This window comes from Hyperolius riggenbachi, chromosome 9 (assembly GCF_040937935.1).
Source record: "Hyperolius riggenbachi isolate aHypRig1 chromosome 9, aHypRig1.pri, whole genome shotgun sequence".
NCBI classification, from domain to species: Eukaryota; Metazoa; Chordata; class Amphibia; order Anura; family Hyperoliidae; genus Hyperolius; species Hyperolius riggenbachi.
In genome coordinates, this window is record NC_090654.1 from 197,431,288 (window position 1) to 197,451,447 (window position 20,160).

A 20,160-nucleotide genomic window follows, 5' to 3' on the forward strand; every position below is an offset into this window, starting at 1 on the left:
AACTGAATGGAAGTGACGTTCTGGATGTGTTTATTGAGGGAAAAGCAGCTGAGGCGTTTCCTGGTAACTGGCTGGCTGTGTGTGTGAGATAGTTGGTGACAACGCGAGTGTATGGAGCTACTGTGAGTTCAGCATGGGTCCCTATTACTGATTTGACATTAGTTTTAATGAGAGTTATAGTTGTGTTCCTAAGCTGTTATCCGATTCTTTTTTTGTAGCTTGTAGAGTGGCAGTGGTACATGGGGTTGTGCTTACTATTGCAACTTTGTATTCCCTACTCAGTAACAAGTCTGGATTAATGCTTTGCTGCCCCAAAGCCAACTTTCTCTTTGTTCTCTATGTGCAACCTTGTGTAGCCCACCAACAGTACACGTTTTGAAGGAAACTGCACATATTCACAGGTGGTGTAATTGGTGCCTCAGCAGCGGATCAGTGAATAATGGCGCACAGCGCCTATGCATAAAAATGGCGCCGCATTAAAAAGATACACATCGCTATTTATCGTTAGTACTGCATAATAATGGCGCACAGGGAAAAAAAGAAGAAAAACGGCACACACTAACGTTATTTATCAATAGGGGCACACACTAACGTTATTTATCAATAGTGCCGTTCATATGCCAAACTCCAGACGTTATTGTGCACAGTAACGTTATTTATCAATAGTGCCCTACATAAGCCAAACAGCAGAAGTTATATAACTGCAAAACGGTGAATGAATTTAATGTAACACTGTCAAGGTTAGGGTTAGGCACGACTGGGGGGGGGGGGTGGTTAGGGTTAGGCACCAACCTGGGGGGTGGTTAGGGTTAGGCACCAACCTGGGGGGTGGTTAGGGTTAGGCACCAACCTGGGGGGTGGTTAGGGTTAGGCACCAACCTGGGGGGTGGTTAGGGTTAGGCACCACCAGGGGGGTGGTTAGGGTTAGGCACCACCAGGGGGGTGGTTAGGGTTAGGCACCACCAGGGGGGTGGTTAGGGTTAGGCACCACCAGGGGGGTGGTTAGGGTTAGGCACCACCAGGGGGGTGGTTAGGGTTAGGCACCACCAGGGGGGTGGTTAGGGTTAGGCACCACCAGGGGGGTGGTTAGGGTTAGGCACCACCAGGGGGGTGGTTAGGGTTAGGCACCACCAGGGGGGTGGTTAGGGTTAGGCACCACCAGGGGGTTGCTTAGGGCTAGGCACCACCAGGGGGTTGCTTAGGGCTAGGCACCACCAGGGGGTTGCTTAGGGCTAGGCACCACCAGGGGGTTGCTTAGGGCTAGGCACCACCAGGGGGTTGCTTAGGGCTAGGCACCACCAGGGGGTTGCTTAGGGCTAGGCACCACCAGGGGGGTGCTTAGGGCTAGGCACCACCAGGGGGGTGCTTAGGGCTAGGCACCACCAGGGGGGGGGTTTAGGGGTTAGGGATAGGTACAGAGAGGGTTCTTTGTGTTAACGCTAAATAACAATAAGGCTTTAATGTTAAATAACAATAAGGCTTTAACGTTAAATAGCGATAAGCGGCAAACGGATTAGCGGCAACACCGTGCACCATTATTCACAGGCGCCATTTTCAGATTGATCCCCTCAGCAGTGCTGATTAACTACCTCTGTGAATTTCCACAAAACATTCACTGTTGGTGGGGCTTGAGGTTTTAGTTGGGGAACACTGGCACAGCAACCCTTCTCTTTCTTGTACAGCTCCCTTGATCAGCATCTCTCCTCTCCCATGTGTTGCTACCCATTTGCATCCTCCTTATTATATTGTAGGTTTCTGTTCGGTATTCATTCCATGTCCAGGCAACCCCTTTTGGGCAGCTGGCCAAGTATTGGGCCTTTGTGACCGTTCCGGAAATCTGGCCCTGCATGGTAATCTTAAGCCTGTACGAATATGGGCAGAATGGTGGAGTGTTAGCACTCTCACCTTGCAGTGCTGGGTCTCCGGTTTAAATCCCAGCCAGGTCACTATCTGCATGGAGTTTTATATGTTTTCATGGTGTTCGCATGGGTTTCCTCCGGGCACTCCGGTTTCCTCTCACATCCCAAAAACATACAGATAAGTTCATTGGCTTCACCTGAATTGGCCCTAGATTATGATACATACACTACACGATATAGACATGACTATGGTAGGGATTGGATTTTTAGACAAAAGACAAGACACATAACATTTATATCGCACTTTTCTCCTGGCGGATTCAAAGTGCCAGAGCTGCAGCCACTAGGGCGCGCTCTATAGGCAGTAGCAGTGTGAGGGAAACTTGCCCAAAGTCTCCTACTGAATAGGTGCTGTCTTATTGAACAGGCAGAGCCGAGATTCGAACCCTGGTCTCCTGTGTCAGAGGCAGAGCCCTTAACCATTACACCATCCACTCACTGACCCTCTGAGGAACAGTTAAGTGGCAAGACAATATATTCTGTACAGCCTTGCAGAAGATGTTGGCGCTATATATATACTAAATAATAATACAAATAGGTGTGCAGCTTCACAAAACTTCTTTGGACTTACAAAGTTCAGTTCCAAAGCTTATAATTTACACTTATCAGCTTGAAGGTAATTGCATAGAATCACTTCCTCCTTGTGAGAATGGGAACCCACACAAAGCGTCACTTGCGGACAGTGAGAGGAGCCATGTAAGGCCCCAATAACAGTGACAATTGTGACCATTTTGCTAGGATTCGTCAGTCATTTTGCCAGGCTTGCTTTTGCGATTCTAATTCAATTGAATGAAAATCACTGCAGAAATGTTGCATGCAGCGCTTTTAAAGCCAGTGCCGACCAGGCCTAAAAAGGACAACTGACCTTAGGGATATGGTGGCTGCCATGTTTGTTTCCTTTTAAACAAGGCACATTTCCTGGCTATCCTGCTGATTCTCTGCCTTTAAAGAGAACCCGAGGTGGGTTTGAAGAATATTATCTGCATACAGAGGCTGGATCTGCCTATACAGCCCAGCCTCTGTTGCTATCCCAAACCCCCATAAGGTCCCCCTGCACTCTGCAATCCCTCATAAATCACAGCCACGCTGCTGACAAACAGCTTGTCAAAGCTGGCTGTGTTTATCTCTATAGTGTCAGTCTGCTGCTCTCCCCGCCTCCTGCAGAACTCCTGTCCCCGCCTGCCTCCCTTCCCTCCCTGCTGATTGGAGGGAAGGGACAGGGGCAGGGAAAGGAGCTATGCAGGAGGCGGGGAGCAGCTGAGACTGACACTACAGATGTAAACACAGCCTCACAGCACGGCTGTGATTTATGAGGGATTGCAGAGTGCAGGGGGACCTTAGTGGGGTTTGGGATAGCAACAGAGGCTGGGCTGTATAGGCAGATCCAGCCTCTGTAGGCAGATAACATTCTTTAAACCCACCTCGGGTTCTCTTTAATACTTTTAACCCTAGACCCTGAACAAGCATGCAGATCAGGTGCTCTGACTGGATCTACCACATGCTTGTTTCAGGTGTGTTATTCAGACACTAGTGATGCATGAAAGATCAGCAGGATGCCAGGCAACTGGTATTGTTTATAAGGAAATAAATAAGGCAGCCTCCATATCCCTCTCAGGCCAGCACCTCAGGAAATGTATGTTATGGCTTTTTTGTTTATAATTCTAATGTTATTACATTGCAGAGGAAAATTAAGACATTTGATATGTTATTCTCTGTCTGTAAACAGCAACATCTAAAATGGACTGGAAGAGAAGTTTAAGAGACAAGCTAAAGCGTGATGACAAAGGTAAGCAGAGGTACTGCGGGCAGGTTGCCTCTCATGCCCCCCTCCTACCTAACCACTGCTAAGTTACCTTGGAGTGGGTGGTGGTTGGATAGTGATAGTGTCTTCCTGTTCAGTAAACACCTATTCAGTTAGGAGTCCTTGGACTAGACTCCCTAACACTGCTACTGCCTACTGAGCAGGGCTGTGGCGTTGGTACAAAAAACCTCAGACTCATCAGTTTATGAAACCACCGACTCTAGGTACCCAAAATTGCTCTGTCTCCTTAGTCTTATTCTTACCGGGAGTTGGAGTTGGTACAAAAATCATCCGACTCTTCAGTTTATCAAAACCACTGACTCCAACTCCGGGTACCTGAAGTTGCTCCAATGCCACAGCCCTGCTACTGAGCGTGGGCAAGTGCTTTGAGTCCACTAGGAGAAAAGCGCAATATACATTTTATTTGTCTTGTCTTGGAGGTTACATTACCTGTGGGATGCCATAATGTGTTATATATGCTTGGAAAAATTGCTGAGAATATCTTCTCTGCTTTTGAAAACCTGTGTGTAATGATGTGAGATTAAAGTGAATTTCCCTTGATACAAAAACCATTGTTTTATTTAGTGTTTTTAAAACTTCTCTTTTCATTTTAGTTTGCTGCTTGCTGTGCATGTTTCAAAGGGCCTAGCTACTCAAAAAATGTTCAAGCATGAAATGTACTCTTTTAGTGCAAAATATAGGCTGCCCGATAAACACTCCAGGTACTCTCCTCTTCCTTCGTGTGTAATTAGCTATAGAGCCGACTGCACAGGAGCTTTGGAAGAACATCAGCAGTACTAACCAATAAACTGACGCACCCAATACTCTGCTGCCAGGAATGCTGAGCTCTGCATATGCTGATTTCTGCAGATACAACCAAGGTTGTATATTTAAAATAGGATTGTGACGTACAGACTTGAACTGAAATTATTAATCTTTGTCTACAAGAGTAGAATATTATTTTGCATGGAATGTTTTTATGGCTACCTCTGGATGATGAACCGCTTCTAGGCAGAGCTGAACCATTCTTACTTTATTAGCCATAAAGTTATAATACATAATAATATATTTCCCTACTCAGCATATTTCTGTATGTAGAGCAGGTGTCCTGACGCAACTGACTGTATGCTTCTTCCCAATGTGTTGCTCAGGAAATACTGAGGCCAAAAGATCAGCTTGAGAAGCCAGGCAGTTAGGATTTTATTAAAGGGAGGACTGATGGCAGCCTTTACTTGGAGAAAGTATGGCCTTGCCAGGCTTCAGTGCAGCTAATACCATTCATTAATAAGCAGAAGTATTACTGCTAGTTGCTTCTGTTTTGTCTGAAAGGGAAGTTTGGACAAAATAATAAAGGATAGAGATGTCACCTCACCAACCCAGATCAGGATAGTTAGAGCCATGGTCTTCCCAGTAGTAACATACGGCTGTGACGTTGGACTATGAATAAGGTTATGTGTAGAAAAATGTATGCTTTTGGACTGTGTATATAAAGCTACTGAGAGTTCCCTGGACTGCCAGGCCTAAAGATCTAGTCCATATTTAAAGAAATAAAGCCCAAGTGTTCACTAGAAGGGCTGATACTACTATTAAAACTCAAATACTTTGGTCACATAATGAGAAGACCAGATTATTTGGAGAAATCCTTGGAAAAATTGAGGGCAAAAAAAGAAGAGGACATCAGAGACTAAGATGGATAGACTGCATATGTGAAGCTATGAACATGCCTATGCAACAGCTGAAAGACATCTGGCATGCGCAAATACGTATGTATATAGTCCAAAAGAGGATTCCGTGCACAGACTGAGTATGTCAGCACAGAATCTCAGTATGTGACATTGTTTGCATCGTGATGTTCACGTGGGCCACATCTAGCAGCAATATTTAGGCTTATTAATAGCATTAGCTGCACCTAAGCCAGACCATGCTGTACTTACTTTCTCCCATACATACAGTCTGGAATCCTTGGTTTCAAGGTACCGAGCAGGTTTGAAGGATGGTCTACTGTCTCACTTAGGGTCGCCCTGCGCATATCCACTACAACTGGCCCATAGCTGCAATCCTTTTGTATTACTTTTACATGGATACTGTGTCAGAACTAACATGTTTACTTTAAAGCAAACCTGTCATATATCTAGGCAAGAGAGTGATCACTTACTAAAACAATCTTTCTCCTCCTCAAGCTGCTGAGATCTTGTAAAAATTTAATGTTAAAGTGAACCGAGCAGCATTTTTAGCCCCCAGGGTTTCTAAATAGCACATTTAAAATGCAGGCTAACAATTTGGCTCATTACTAAAAAAAATCCATTCTACCTCTTCTTGCATTTAAATGTTTTGTTACTGGCTTTTATTGCTCTACTTCCACAACCTGTGGACCTTAGAGCAGGCAGATAAGGACTGCTGTAATTAGCAGTTGCAATGAGCAAATAAAAGCCTTCATTGGGGAGGGTTTTGGAAGATAGGATACTGTTCTTTAAACACACACACTTGATTACCTTCACACCTTCTCCTGGATAAATAAGGAGGTGGGGACGGGAAATGTCAGCTCCTATAGCTATTTGTAACCAGGGAAAAAAAACTGCAGAAAAAAAAGCTGCTTAGGTTCCATTAACTATTGAGTTTAGGCAAAGTGTATCACTATTGGCCAGTAAAGCTACACATAACACTATGGACCAATAACGATAAAGGGAGGTGCCAGAGCCAGAAAGTAAACACTTGTTTACTACGTCATCATCCATGATCTATGGAACTGTTTATTTTTACAAGCATCTTTGCAGGTAACAGCTGATTATGTATATTCGTTTCATTTTGTGCTTAGTTTGGATCTCAAAGGCTGATGATAGGTGTGCTGTAATTATGTGAATACAATGTTAATTCGGCATCCTTCCTTCCTTTAACAAGAGGCTTTTCTGCTTGACAGCTAGAAGAAGTGAGGAGGAGATGAAGGATGAAGAAATGGCCTTATTTACTCAGTTTTACACAGAGTGGAAAGGATTCCAGAAGAAGCCAAATTCGCTGAACATCCCTCGATTCTACTATAGGGTGAGAAAGTGAAGCAGCCAGCATGTAAGCTGTGAGAAAATATGAGAAATGTAACATGAAATAACAGGTGGGTCAGATGACACAACTGATTACATGGAGGAGTCAGCAGAATGATCTCTGAGTGGTCCCGGTGCGCGGTGGTCTCTGAGCAGTTCCAGTATGGTCCGGTTTTCTGTAAGAAGCAAATGGCGGTCGCTTTATCATAGACTTTTTCAGTGGTCAAAATGTGGTGGTGACAAAGTGGGTGATGTTTCTATCCATGATCACCACATGGGCATAGTAGGAGTTAGGTGAGCTAATGGTGACAAACTAAAGGAGGTTACACTAAACTGGATCACAATATCAGAGCACTGCAAATCTGATAAAACATTGTAAGGTGCTCCAAAAACTGGGATACTCTATAGGAGGGTAGAACTAAAAATCTGGGACTTATGATGGGGGGAGGGGAGGGGCTGATGGGTTGGGATGCATAATTTGGGGCACGATGTTAAGATCAAAACACATTATGTGGCAATAAAAAGCTGAGGAACACATTTAGGGCTTACTTTAGAATTCAGGTTCATTGGGAGAATCTGGAGAGCTGTAGCACAAAAGGAGGCACTATATATAGGGATTCTAGGGAACTGTGATCCATTGGAAGGTGACTGCACGTGTAATAGAGGCTTCTGTTCATAATGACTTTTTTTTTTAAGATGGTTCAACTCTACTTCAGTTCACATCACCATTGCACTGTAACTGGAGGGGAGACATGAGGACATATTGGATTGCCTTGTTAATGAACATATTATTTCCATAACTATCGATGCAATCTTTCTGCTTTCAAAAATACATGGTTTGGAGGGTGGTGTCAATTTCCCTGTGGCAAAATTATAATTGAAAATATGGCTGGACCACCTAAGGTGCTGATTGGGAGTGTGACCTTGGCAGCAAAAGGTTTAAAAAGTTATAATAACTCCATACCTAATGACAGTGGAGCTTATATAGTGCAGAACAAGGAAAGGTTATCCAGTCCAGAACAGAGCAGATTTTTTGTTTTGTAATGCTTGCAGATGTGTACTTTTAGAAGATGCTGTGGGGGGAACAGCTCCTGAATTTAGGCCTAGGCACTGGATTAATACGATTTTCATAGTGCTTACAATGATTTAAAGTGAATCTAAAGTGATAATAAACTTATAATTTGTAAGTGTAGTACAGCACACAAGAAATAGAACATTAGTAGCACATATATGAGTCTCATATAGATTCCAGTACAGGAAGAGTTCAGACACTACAATATGAGACTCTTTTCTTTGCCTCTAATGTTCTATTAACTATCTGTACTACACATACAATTTATTATATCATAAGGTTGTTGTTTTTTTTGTTTGTTTTTGCTTTAGTGTCATTTTAACAGTCACTGTTTCTGCCCCTGCCCCCCCCCCCCCCCCCAGTTGCCGGCAGAAGATGAGGTGCTGCAGCAGAAGCTAAGAGAAGAATCCCGTGCTGTATTTTTACAGAGAAAGAGCCGAGAGTTGCTGGATAATGAGGAGCTACAGGTGAGACTAAGTGCTACTTTACACTGGGTGAAGCAGCACAATGGCACTGGGTGGAAGCTGGATGTGGGAGGACATTAGAGCTGATTGATCAGAATTCTCATTTCATTCACCAGCCACTACTCTGCTCATGCTTTACTTGCTGCTCTGAGGCAGTGTGTCTGCCAGAACCAAAGGCCCATTCAGGGACACACAGGCTTCATTCAGCTTAGTGTTTTCACAGCTTTGGTAAAGGGAAGGAAATGAGCTCCAGACTATCTCAAAGAAAACCAGTCTCAGTCTTGGGAAAATTATTCGAAATGAATCAAACTGTGGGATTTGTTTTAGCTGCACATTCAGGCTTGCCTGGCAAACTTTATATGCATTAGAAAGGCCCTTATTAGCCCTTGTAAGTAAAATAGTCTGCTCCTGTTATTGAGCCCTACACCACTAATTTTATGTGTACCATGTAGAAGACTCAAGTGCTAAATCCTCCATCAAACGTATGTAATGAAAGCTTGGCTTCTTAAAGAGGACATTTATGCCAGGATTGAACTTCATCCCAATCAGTAGGCAATACTCCTTTTCCCACAAAAAGATAACTTTTCTTTAATAGTGCACCAGGGAGGTCTCTGTGGCTGATATTGTGGTAAAACTCCTCCCACAGTGTGATGTCAGATTCCTGTGTCCAGACCTCATTGCATTGTGGGAAATCATGCATGTCGCCAACTTTCAAGCAAGCAGCATCTCCCTCTCTGTGCATATGGATAAGGGCAGTCAGAGCTGTCCGTCTTTTTTTTTTGTTTTGTTTTTTTTATACCTGCCAGCAGTAAAGATGCTGTCCTGAAGGGGCACAAAGGATCAGACAACATGAACAACTTGCAGTGTGTATCATTTTTTTAATTTTTAATGTCTCATTTTGCATTGTCCTAATTCCCCCTCCCCCCCCCCCCCCTTGCTATCTTTCGGTAAAATGGCGCTTTGAGTCCGCAAGGAGAAAAGCGCAATATAAATGTTATTTGTCTTGTCTTGTCTAAAGTGGTTTTTTTTTTTTTTTTTTTTTTTTTTTTTTTTTTGGTTTACTACTTGTGATATAGCAACATGAAAATTATAGTGCAGTCTTATTATTGCAGTAGTTTTTGTAGGTGTGTAATTTATAGTGTATTTTGTGTATTTTAACCAGTTCACCCCCAAGGGTTTTTATCCTAACGGACCAGAGCAATTTTCAGTTGTCAGCGCTCCTCCCTTTTATTCCCTAATAACTTTATTACTACTTATCACAAGAAAATGATCTATACCTCGTTTTTTTCGCCACCAATTAGGCTTTCTGTGGATAGTACATTTTGCTAAGAATTTTTTTATTCTAAATGCATTTTAATGAGAAAAACAGAAAAAAAAAGAAAAAAAATCATTATTTCTCAGTGTTCAGCCTTTATAGTTTTAAAATTAAACATTCTCCTGTGGATAAAACAAACACGTTTTATTTGCCCAGTGGTCCCGATAATTAAACCGTTTAGATTATGTCCCTACCACAATGTATGGCGACAGTATATTATTTTGAAATATAAGTGGTTATTTTTCTGTTTGTTCTGGCCATAATTACAAGCCCCTATGTAATAAATTAAAATTAATTTTCCCCCATAAAATATAGAATAAAAAAAGCTGAGTCCCTAAGGCAACTATTTATTTTATTTTTTTAAGCTGATTTTTTTTTTTTACAAGTGTTTTTTTGGGGGGGGAGGGTTGGAAGTGTAATTTTATTAATGATGTGTATATACTTAAAAATGTATGTATTTTGTAAGTGTAATATACTTTCCCGGATCGTCACTCGGACAGCACCCCTGGATGAGACTTGTCTCCCTCCCCACCGTGGACAGGAACTGCAAAAGAACAAATTTGCATAAGCAACAGGCAGCCTGCTATATAAGCCACTTACTTTGCTGCTATACCTCAGTATAGTTTCCTGTCCCGGACGGAACGGAGGGAGAGGTCTCCAGGGTGCCATCCATGTCAGTCGGCAGGGGCAGCGTGTAGCAGGACTCCCATTAGAGCTGAGCAGTGATCAGTGGGGAGTCCTGCAGCGAATGGGAGGCTTCTCCAAGGAAGGCAGCGGTGTTATGCACGCAGGCGCGCGCATGAAGAGGTCACTTCCGCTTTACCCGGAAGTAGTCACGCGCTGGCGTCCCGCGTGATCTGAGGTCTGCAGAGCGGCAGGGGCCGCGGCGGAGAGAGGTGAATCAGCGGAACAGCTGATTGTAATTACATCAAGACGCCGGGCCAATCAGGCGGCAGGGCCGCGGCGGTGAGAGGGAATCAGCCTAGGCTGATTATTTAAGGTATGTGAGCTGATTTGCATAATTTATGCGGCAGGGGCGGCATTAAGTGTTATCAGCTGGGTCTGTTAGAGGTATTTATTGGAGGTGAGTCCATGACTCAGATGTTACTGGAAGTCATGGAGGACGCTTCAGGTTCAGCTCCTTTGCAGTCTGCTAAGTCTGGACAAGACCCCTCTCTGGCAAGTAGATGTGGTATCTGAAATACTCCTGCTTGTTATTATTATTTACTAGGGAACCTCTAGTAATATTTGTTCCTTGTTTGTGTTTTTTTGTAGCCTAAAAAACATGACAAGTCGGACAAATCTGATAAAGGTGATAAAACTGACAAATCTGCTGCTCAATCCGGTCAGCATGGGTCAAGCAGGTCTGAGAAGAAGTGTGCAATTTGTAACAATCGTTTTTCTTCATCATCCTCTAAGAAGTTATGTCAGAATTGTACAGAGAAGGTTGTGAAGGATGAATCACCTGTCATATTTAAAGATTTAATGGGCTGGATGAGATCTGAGATGTCTTCAGCAATTAAAGAGATTAAAGACTCTGCCATTGCTTCACAGTCTATAGTTCCTTCTGATGTTCCAGGAACTAGTGGAAATATGGATTCAGTGCCTACAGTTGTTGTTCCGGCATCCCCTGTTCTGAATTTGCCCCAGCCGGGTCCCTCCGGATCTAAGCGTAGAAGAGAGAGTGAAATAGAAGGTTCTGAATTATCTGAGGGAGAGATTTCTGAGTTAGATCAGCCATCAGATATGGAAGAGGAGGTCTCTAATGTTGACAAATCAAAATTTGCTTTCTCAACTGATTTAATGAAAGATTTATTGGGGGCTATGTATGATACAATGGGTATCAAGACAGAGAAAAAGTCTTTGACACCTTTGGATGAGATGTACAAAACTTTGGCGGATCCCCAGCCTCAGTTTATCCCAGTTCATTCCACCCTAAAGGGTATGATTAAGAAGGAATGGGATAACCCTGAGAAGCGAGCCTTTTGGCCTAGATCCTTATCCAATCGTTATCCTTTCTCTCCGGAGGACCAGGGATTTTGGGGCCCTCCGCCTAGGTTGGACCCATCTTTTTCAAGGGTGTCAAAGAAAACGGATTTATTATTTGAAGACTTTGGTAGTCTGAAAGACCCAATTGACAAAAAGATGGACAACCTTCTGCGTAGAGCATGGGAATCCTCTTCCTTGACTTTTAAACCCGCAGTAGCATCCACTGCAGTGAGCAGATCATTAAGATCATGGCTAATAGAAATGCAAGATAAAATTGCTTCTGGGGTTCCTCGAGACGAAATTCTTAATGACTTTCCTAAGGTTTTAAATGCCTCCAATTATATGGTGGATGCATCGGATGACACTGTTAAGCTTACGGCTAGAACAACTGCCTTGGTTAACTCAGCTAGAAGAGGCATATGGGTTAAAACTTGGAGTGGTGATAATGCCTCAAAATCTAAATTGTGCGGAATACCATGTGAAGGTGGGCTTCTGTTTGGATCCAAATTGGATGATACACTAGATAGAACTTCAGATAGAAAGAAAAATTTTCCAGAGAAGAAAAGACCATTCCAGTATAAGCGGCCATTTCGTCCCCCTAACAGGTCAGAGCAGGACTCCAAGTCCTCCAAGGGTAAGCGTTGGGCTCCATACAGACCACAGAAATCAAAACCCAACTTTAATCCGGCCAAAAGGCAGGATAAGCAATGACGCCAGAATTCCAGTGGGGGGGAGGGTTGCAAATTTTTTTAGAGGAATGGCAGCCTCGGTTTACAAGTCAGTGGCTGCTAAAGATTGTATCAGAGGGATACCGGATCGAATTCAATCAGCATCCTCCTCTGAGGTTTTGCATTACTCCCCAACCACAAGACCAAACAAGGTGTCAGGCATTACAGAACGAGGTCCTATCCCTACTAGACAAGGGGGTAATAAGATATGTCCCAAGTTGTCAGAGAGAAAAAGGGTTCTATTCTACAGTGTTTCTGGTGAAAAAGCCGCAGGGATCTTACCGGTTCATTCTGAACCTGAAGAGCTTAAATCTAAATGTAAAATACAGAAAGTTCAGGATGGACAATATAAAATCTGTGATTCATCTCTTGCAGAAAAACGATTTTCTTGCCTCCCTAGATCTCAAGGATGCATACCTTCACCTACCCATCCATCCGTCATCTCAACAGTATCTAAGATTTGCAGTCCACATGGAGGAAGAGGTAAGACATTTTCTGTTTATTGCTCTTCCTTTTGGACTCTCATCTGCCCCTTGGCTGTTTACCAAGGTCATGTCTGAAGTTCTAGCTGACCTTAGATTAAAGGGAGTCAATATCCTCGGATATTTAGATGATTTTCTGATTTGGGGACCTTCAGCAGAAGGGGTAAGATTGCAGACAGAATCTACGTTAGATTATCTTCAGCAGTTGGGTTGGCTCATTAATTGGGAGAAGTCTTCCTTAGTTCCATCCCAGGTCATAGAATTTCTAGGTTTTAACATTGATACTAGGAAAGAGAAGATCTTCATGCCTGATAGAAAAATTACTGCAATTCTAAACGCTATTTTTTCCTTTCAGAATGCAAAAACAATATCACTGAGAAGAGCAATGGCAATACTCGGGCTTCTAACAGCCTCATTTCCCGCAGTACAGTGGGGACAATTCCACGCAAGGGTTCTGCAGTTATGGATACTCAGATCATGGAACAGGAGCCTTACGGTATTGGACAAGAGGATCCCTATCCCTCACAACATAAAAGTATCCCTGCTTTGGTGGCAGCATCAAGTTCATCTTTCGACAGGCCGTTTATGGAAGTACCCAGATCAAAGCATAATCACAACAGATGCCAGTTTATCGGGTTGGGGAGCACATTTGGATGCTCTTCCGGCTCAGGGACAATGGTCTGTACAGATGAGCTCAAGGTCATCGAACAGCAGAGAGCTAGAAGCAGTATGGAGGGCACTGTTACACTTCAGGGATCAGATCAAAGGAACGCATGTGATGATAAAATCCGACAACAGAGCGGTAGTAGCCTTTTTAAACAGACAGGGAGGCACGAAGAGTCAGATGTTATGGAAGCAAACATCAAAAATTATGTTTTGGTCAGAGAACAATGTCAGATCGTTACAGGCACGTCATCTAAAGGGGACATCAAACCAGGTGGCGGATTATCTAAGCAGGGAGAGGTTAGACCAGAACGAATGGTCACTCAACCCAAGGGCTTTTCAGATGATAAGTTCTCAATGGGGATGTCCAGAACTGGATCTATTCGCCAGGAAAAAGAACTCAAAATGTCAAAGATTTTGTGCCCTGTATCAGGAGGATTCTCCTTGGGCAGTGGATGCGTTCTCGATAAGTTGGGGCAACATGATGATGTATGCCTTTCCGCCAATTCCATTACTTTCAAGAGTACTGAAGAAGATCATTCAGGACAAAGCAAGGGTCATATTGATTGCCCCATTGTGGCCCAAACGTCCTTGGTTCACATTACTTCAATCTCTAGCGATATCAGAACCAATAGTCCTACCGCTGATGCAGGACTTGTTATCGCAGGGCCCAGTGTTGCATCCAGATCCGAGTCTACTTCACCTATCAGCCTGGAACCTGAGTGGGTAATACTGAAATCCAAGGGGTTCTCAGATGGTCTTGCAGAGACATTGCTCAATAGTAGAAAGAAGGTAACTAGAGTAATTTACCAGAAGGCATGGAGAGTCTTTAATGACTGGTGCACTAACAGATCTTTCAACAATAGATCACTTAGATCAGTTTTAGAATTCTTACAGTGTGGCTATAAGAAGGGCCTCAGTATTAGTACTCTGAAGGTTCAGGTTTCAGCATTAAGTGTGTTTCTGGAAAGGAAATTAGCACAGGAAGACTATATTATCCGTTTTTTTCAGGCGTTAAAGAGACTAAAGCCATCTGTAAGATCAAGAATACCTGCTTGGGATCTTAATGTGGTTTTACAGGGATTATGTGAATCTCCATTTGAACCTTTATCTCAGGTATCGGACAAATTCCTGACATTAAAGACCATATTTCTTATAGCTATTACTACAGCAAGAAGGATAGGAGAGCTACAAGCGCTATCCATAAAAGAGCCGTACTGTGTTATTTCAGAGGATAGAGTAACATTACGTCCGGACGCAGCATTTCTACCGAAAGTTGTTTCTTCTTTCCACAGGAACCAAGAAATATATATCCCATCATTTTGTGAAAATCCAACAAATGATAAAGAGAAGAGACTACATCTACTGGATGTAAGAAGGAGTCTATTACAGTATTTGGAAAGGTCTAATTCTTGGAGAAAGTCAGACGCAATGTTTGTCCTATTTGCTGGGAAGACAAAAGGAAATAGAGCTTCCAAGACAACCTTAGCGCGCTGGATCAAACAGGCAATTGTAGCAGCATACCAGGTGCAGGGGAAGACATTAACATCCTCGGTCAGAGCTCATTCTACGAGAGGCATTTCTACTTCATGGGCAGAGAGGGCAGGGGCCTCCATTGAGCAGATATGCAGAGCTGCAACATGGTCGAGTCATAACACCTTTGTAAAACATTATCGACTCAATGTATCTGCAAGCACAGATTTATCCTTTGGAAGGAAGGTTCTGCAAGCAGTGGTCCCGCCCTAAACCTGATCTCTAGTATATCGTCTCATCCAGGGGTGCTGTCCGAGTGACGATCCGGGAAAGACAACTTTACTTACGGTAACGTCTTTTCCGGTAGTCAGGAGGACAGCACCCCTACAACCCGCCCTTTTTGGGTGGAGCATCAGAGGTTTGTATAAGCATTTTAGTGTCCGTATTATCTTTTATATTAACTGAGGTATAGCAGCAAAGTAAGTGGCTTATATAGCAGGCTGCCTGTTGCTTATGCAAATTTGTTCTTTTGCAGTTCCTGTCCACGGTGGGGAGGGAGACAAGTCTCATCCAGGGGTGCTGTCCTCCTGACTACCGGAAAAGACGTTACCGTAAGTAAAGTTGTCTTTTTGGCCACAAGATGGCGCTGGTGAACACTCATAGGACGTGTTCACTTTTTTTTTTTTTTTTTACACACTTTATTAAACTGTTACATTTCCTGTTTATGTGAATGGACGTAGCCGCTGTTCGCGGTCACGTCCATTCACTCCAGGCACTGCGATTGGGTAGAGGACTGTTCAGTCCTCTTCCCCAATCGCCCAGCACGGGATCCCGACGGTAATGGCGGCGGTAGCGGCGGACACACGGCGGTAGCAGCGGCGGGAATGCGCGACGTATTAAAACGTCATGTTGCTGTTAATAGCGGTAAGCATGACGTTTTAATACGTTAGGATGTCGGTAAATGGTTAAGTCAGCTGTAGCTTCAGACTATCCATGTGGTTACTCCCTACCCTGTACTCAGAAATTGCACGAGGACGGAGAGCATGACTCAGCAGGAGGGTGGGGACAGCAATTACCACATGGGCAGTCAAGCCTGCAAACATTCATATTACAGGCACATAAAAACACTTCGGAACATGTAGCATATTTGGAAGCGCATTGACATTTTGTAGTATGAAACAGCCCTCAGATGAACTGAGCTACACAATCCTCCACTTCAGTAGATGGTTTTCACTGTAGCTTTTGTATTTACTGCATCACCTGTAAGAAAATGTTATTGTGGCACAGTAGTTAGCTTTCATTACACTCTTCTGTTGGCGATAATAGCAACTAGGGATGATCAAAGAGGTGCAAATACTTCTGAGTTTATGCAAATTTTGATACAAGTATATGCAGTTTGAAAATGGACCAATCAGTTTAAACCCAGGTTTAAATTGATTGGTCCATTTAGAAGTTGCATATATATTTGCATAAAAATGTGCATACATTTGCATAAACTCAGAAGTATTTGTATATCATTGATCATCCCTAATAGCAACTTACATATTCTCTACAAACAAGTATAAGAATGACATCTGTTCATGGTTTTTATAGTAATTTCTATTGTTTATTCCATTGTATAAGAACCTCTGGTTCCTTCTGGACAAGCATCAATCCCCTCCTATGATTGGCGAGGAAGCCATGATCAACTATACCAGCTTCCAGACTGTAGGTGAAAAGGCTGGGCCAAAATGCAAGTGAGTGAAAGCTATGCTGTAATAAACTTTTGTAAAGGTCGTTTCCCTTTATTTGTCGTATGTGTGTTTGTTCTTTTCCTTCATTTTTTTGCAGTTTTTATATGTTAGGAAGAGGTTTATTCAGACCTGTCACAGCTCTTAAGCATTTTGCATCTTGTTTACTCCTAGGCCATTTTTTACTGCGAAAGTGTTCAGCAAACTTGTACACTTGGACCCTTATGGCAGAATTTCCATCATGCAATTCTTCAACTATGTCATGCGGAAAGGTACGTTTAATGGGCCTGTATATCAGGGGCGTAGCCATAGCAGCTGCTATGGGGCCCTGGAGAGGAGGGGGGCCCGGGTGGTACTTGATGTTTCTCCACCCTCTGACTTTCTCGGTGCCCATGGACTATACACAGACTAGAGTACATTGCATGGAAATGGAAATTGCCCAGTCAACTCATATCCATAGGGTAGCGGCAGGTGGCATTGCTCAAGAGTGCCTACATCTGATGGCCCCATAAAATTTTGCTATGGGGCCCCATAGTCTCTAGCTATACCACTGCTGTATTTATATTCAGTGCTAAATAATCTGGCACATGTGAAATATCATCTATAAATGTTTCATGTGTGACTTCGGTCTAGACTGAAATCTAGTTCATGGCTGTATTGAGATCAGATGGGGGACAGTGTAGATTAGTGAGTCATCCATCCAATTACATGCACAGGATAATTTTCCGCTAACTCCATTTTCTGCTCATCAATTAATTATACAGTCTTGAAAGTACAATCTTGCCTAACCTATGTAGTGGAAGGGTAAACTGACTGAACATACTTACGGGAATTGGATACTTTTGAGGTAGCCCTTCATATTAGATAGAAGTGGTAAGATTGCACAGCTAAAATCGTATCATTGTACAAATATTGATATCCAAAAGTATGATATCGCTCCACCGAATAGAAATCTTGGGTTCAGATACCTTAAAATGCCACCAATCTGCAATCTCCACAAACTTGTGGGGAAGTGAGACCATAGAGCACTCCTAATTATTTTCCAAAAATGGTATAATTAACCTCCCTAGTGGTATTGACGGTTATACACGTCCGTACAAAACATGCTGTGAACAGTATTGACGTGCATACACATGAATACTCTCCTCTCACTGTATACTAGACCCTTGCTTGCCACATTTTGGCAAGTTACAGGAAAAAAAATGGTTATAAAATAAATTGGATCACTTTTGCACAGAAATCCTGGGGAAATTAAACGCCAGGGAGGTTGGGAACCCTTATGGTGCCCATACACTGTACTATAAAAATGTTCGATTTTCCAGTTGTATTCAACCAAAATGATCAAATCGAATAAAAATAGTAAAGAATCTTTACATTTTTTGATCAAGAAATGCAAACTATTATCCCTTTGTTGTTGTTGTTTGTTTGTTTGTTTGTTTGTTTGTTTTTGTTAAAAATCCGATTGGACATGTTGGAAAATCTTTATATTTGATTTAATGGAATAATCGAACAAAATTATCTAATCGAAAAAAATGAAAAAAATTATATGTATGGGCACTATAAGATTGGTGTAACATCACTAATACACAAGCTATTGGACCCAAATTAAAAATACAATATTTCAGAAATAAAATCTATTTTATTTAATTATAATAATAAATGGTAGACTTTTTTCAGCTGCATGATGATAAATATAAAATATTTTACATTTAGGCTACTTACACAGCAGGACGTTGCGTTTAGGGGACGTTATAGGGCACATAACGTGCCCCTAACTCAACGCCTGGTGGTTACAAGCAGTTACAAGCAGCTCTTGGTGCGCCTGCTCTGTCGGAGGCGCTGCGGAGACCACGTGAGCGGAGCTCTCCGCATCACGTGGTCCCACCAGCCAATCAGCAGCCGCTCCAAAGAGTAAACACTGCAAGGGCAGTGAATGCCAAGTAGTTATGTGCCTGGCTACGTAGCGGGCTCTCCCCGCCTCCTCTCCGCCCCTAAAATAAAAAAAACACCCGTACTGAGCATGTGCAAACAGTCTAACGCGGCTTAGCCGCGTATAAAGTACTGCATGCAGTACGTTGTCTTGACGTGAAGCGTTACTGTGTAATGCAACGTGGGCACTGTGAACAGCCCATTGATTTTTCATTGCTGTGCGGTGGGGGTGCGTTACAGGCTGCTCTAACGTGCGCCTGTAACGTCCCACTGTGAAAGCAGCCTTATTGGAGGAACCCCTCCCTTCCTTTTTTCCTATTGCCGGGACAGAAACTGGTGGAGTAGGAGGTGTCTGGCAAAGGGGGAATTGCTAATGGCTGCCACCTGTATAACCCTAGTTATGAAAAGAGAAGGGTGAAAAGCATACACTGAAATGCTCATAGGCTTGAAGGAGTGTTTATTCTTATTTGTATGTGTCAGAGTGGTGCAACTAAATATTTTGAATTAAGAAAAAAAAAGTTTGGTTTGGGTCCGCTTTAATGTCATTTTATAAACTTTACATTTTAACTTAAAGCCAGTTTCAATTTTCTAGAATTGCCAATTAATTCGAATTATATTTCCCTAGAACTATAAAACCGTGTTCAGTTAGTATACTGTTTATTGCGCAGAACACATCTACATTCTAATGTCTCTGCTTGATTGACTTTGGAAGCAGGAAGTAAAATTCCAGCAGCTGGTGCACAGTAGAGATGTTGGCGAACCGTTTGCCAGCGAACCTCTATGGGCCGCTAATACTTCCGAGTCAATATGACCCGTAGTAGTACAACTGCGCTGGGCCGGTGGTGCGAGTCTTTGATCGCGCTCCTGTTGCCGGGCACTCTCTGCGCATGAGCATGACATCACGCACATGCTCAGAAAGTGCCTGGTAAAAGACGCGCGATCAAGGACGCGCACTGCCGGCCCAGCGCAGCCGTACTACTCTGGGTCATAGCGACCCGGAAGTAGTACAGGGTGAGGGGTTCGCCGGCGAACGGTTCCCGAACCATTCGCCGACATCTCTAGTGCACAGTTTATTTACTCAACACAGCACTGCCCTCTGCAGGCCATGCAGATCCACAGGATTATTACCGTACGTTATAACAGATCTTCCACTGGCAGCTCCAAAGTGACGCAAAGGTATTATGCGTTACTTATCTCAGGCTTCTTTCAGCGCCTAAAAGTCTGTGTCCCTCGCCACAGTTCCGCTGTTCTGCAGAGTCCCGCTGCTGGCCTTGTGTCTGCACATGCAAATACCCTTTGTATCACCTCGGGTGTCCTTTTTAAGGCTGGGAGCGCAATTTTTTTTTTCTGCGCAGAAAAGCATGTTTTTTAAGACCCGTACAATTCTGCGGGTGCATTTTCAATAATCTTTATTTTCAACAGGAGGAAAAATACAGTAGCAGATCTATTTTTTTACAAAACCACTTGCAAATCTGTTTTGATTTCTATAGGAAAGCATTGCATGCAAATCGCAGGAAGCAGGAACTTGCTGTGTGATTTGAAAACGTATACAATCACATT

General features: G+C 43.1%; 1 protein-coding gene across 2 annotated transcripts in view; it reads left to right on the forward strand.

The window, feature by feature from the left end:
- Positions 1 to 20,160, forward strand: part of PPP2R3C (protein phosphatase 2 regulatory subunit B''gamma) — a 68,440-nt gene that overhangs the window by 8,236 nt on the left and 40,044 nt on the right. The window contains exons 1-6 of one of the 2 annotated variants that reach the window (XM_068253861.1): positions 13 to 122; positions 3,646 to 3,705; positions 6,638 to 6,759; positions 8,190 to 8,294; positions 16,565 to 16,677; positions 16,846 to 16,943. In XM_068253861.1, coding sequence (XP_068109962.1) covers positions 3,657 to 3,705; positions 6,638 to 6,759; positions 8,190 to 8,294; positions 16,565 to 16,677; positions 16,846 to 16,943 — 487 coding nt within the window. In that variant the 5' untranslated portion in view covers positions 13 to 122; positions 3,646 to 3,656. Of the gene's footprint in view, positions 1 to 12; positions 123 to 3,645; positions 3,706 to 6,637; positions 6,760 to 8,189; positions 8,295 to 16,564; positions 16,678 to 16,845; positions 16,944 to 20,160 lie in introns of those variants that run through there. The other variant, XM_068253862.1, reaches the window with a different exon arrangement.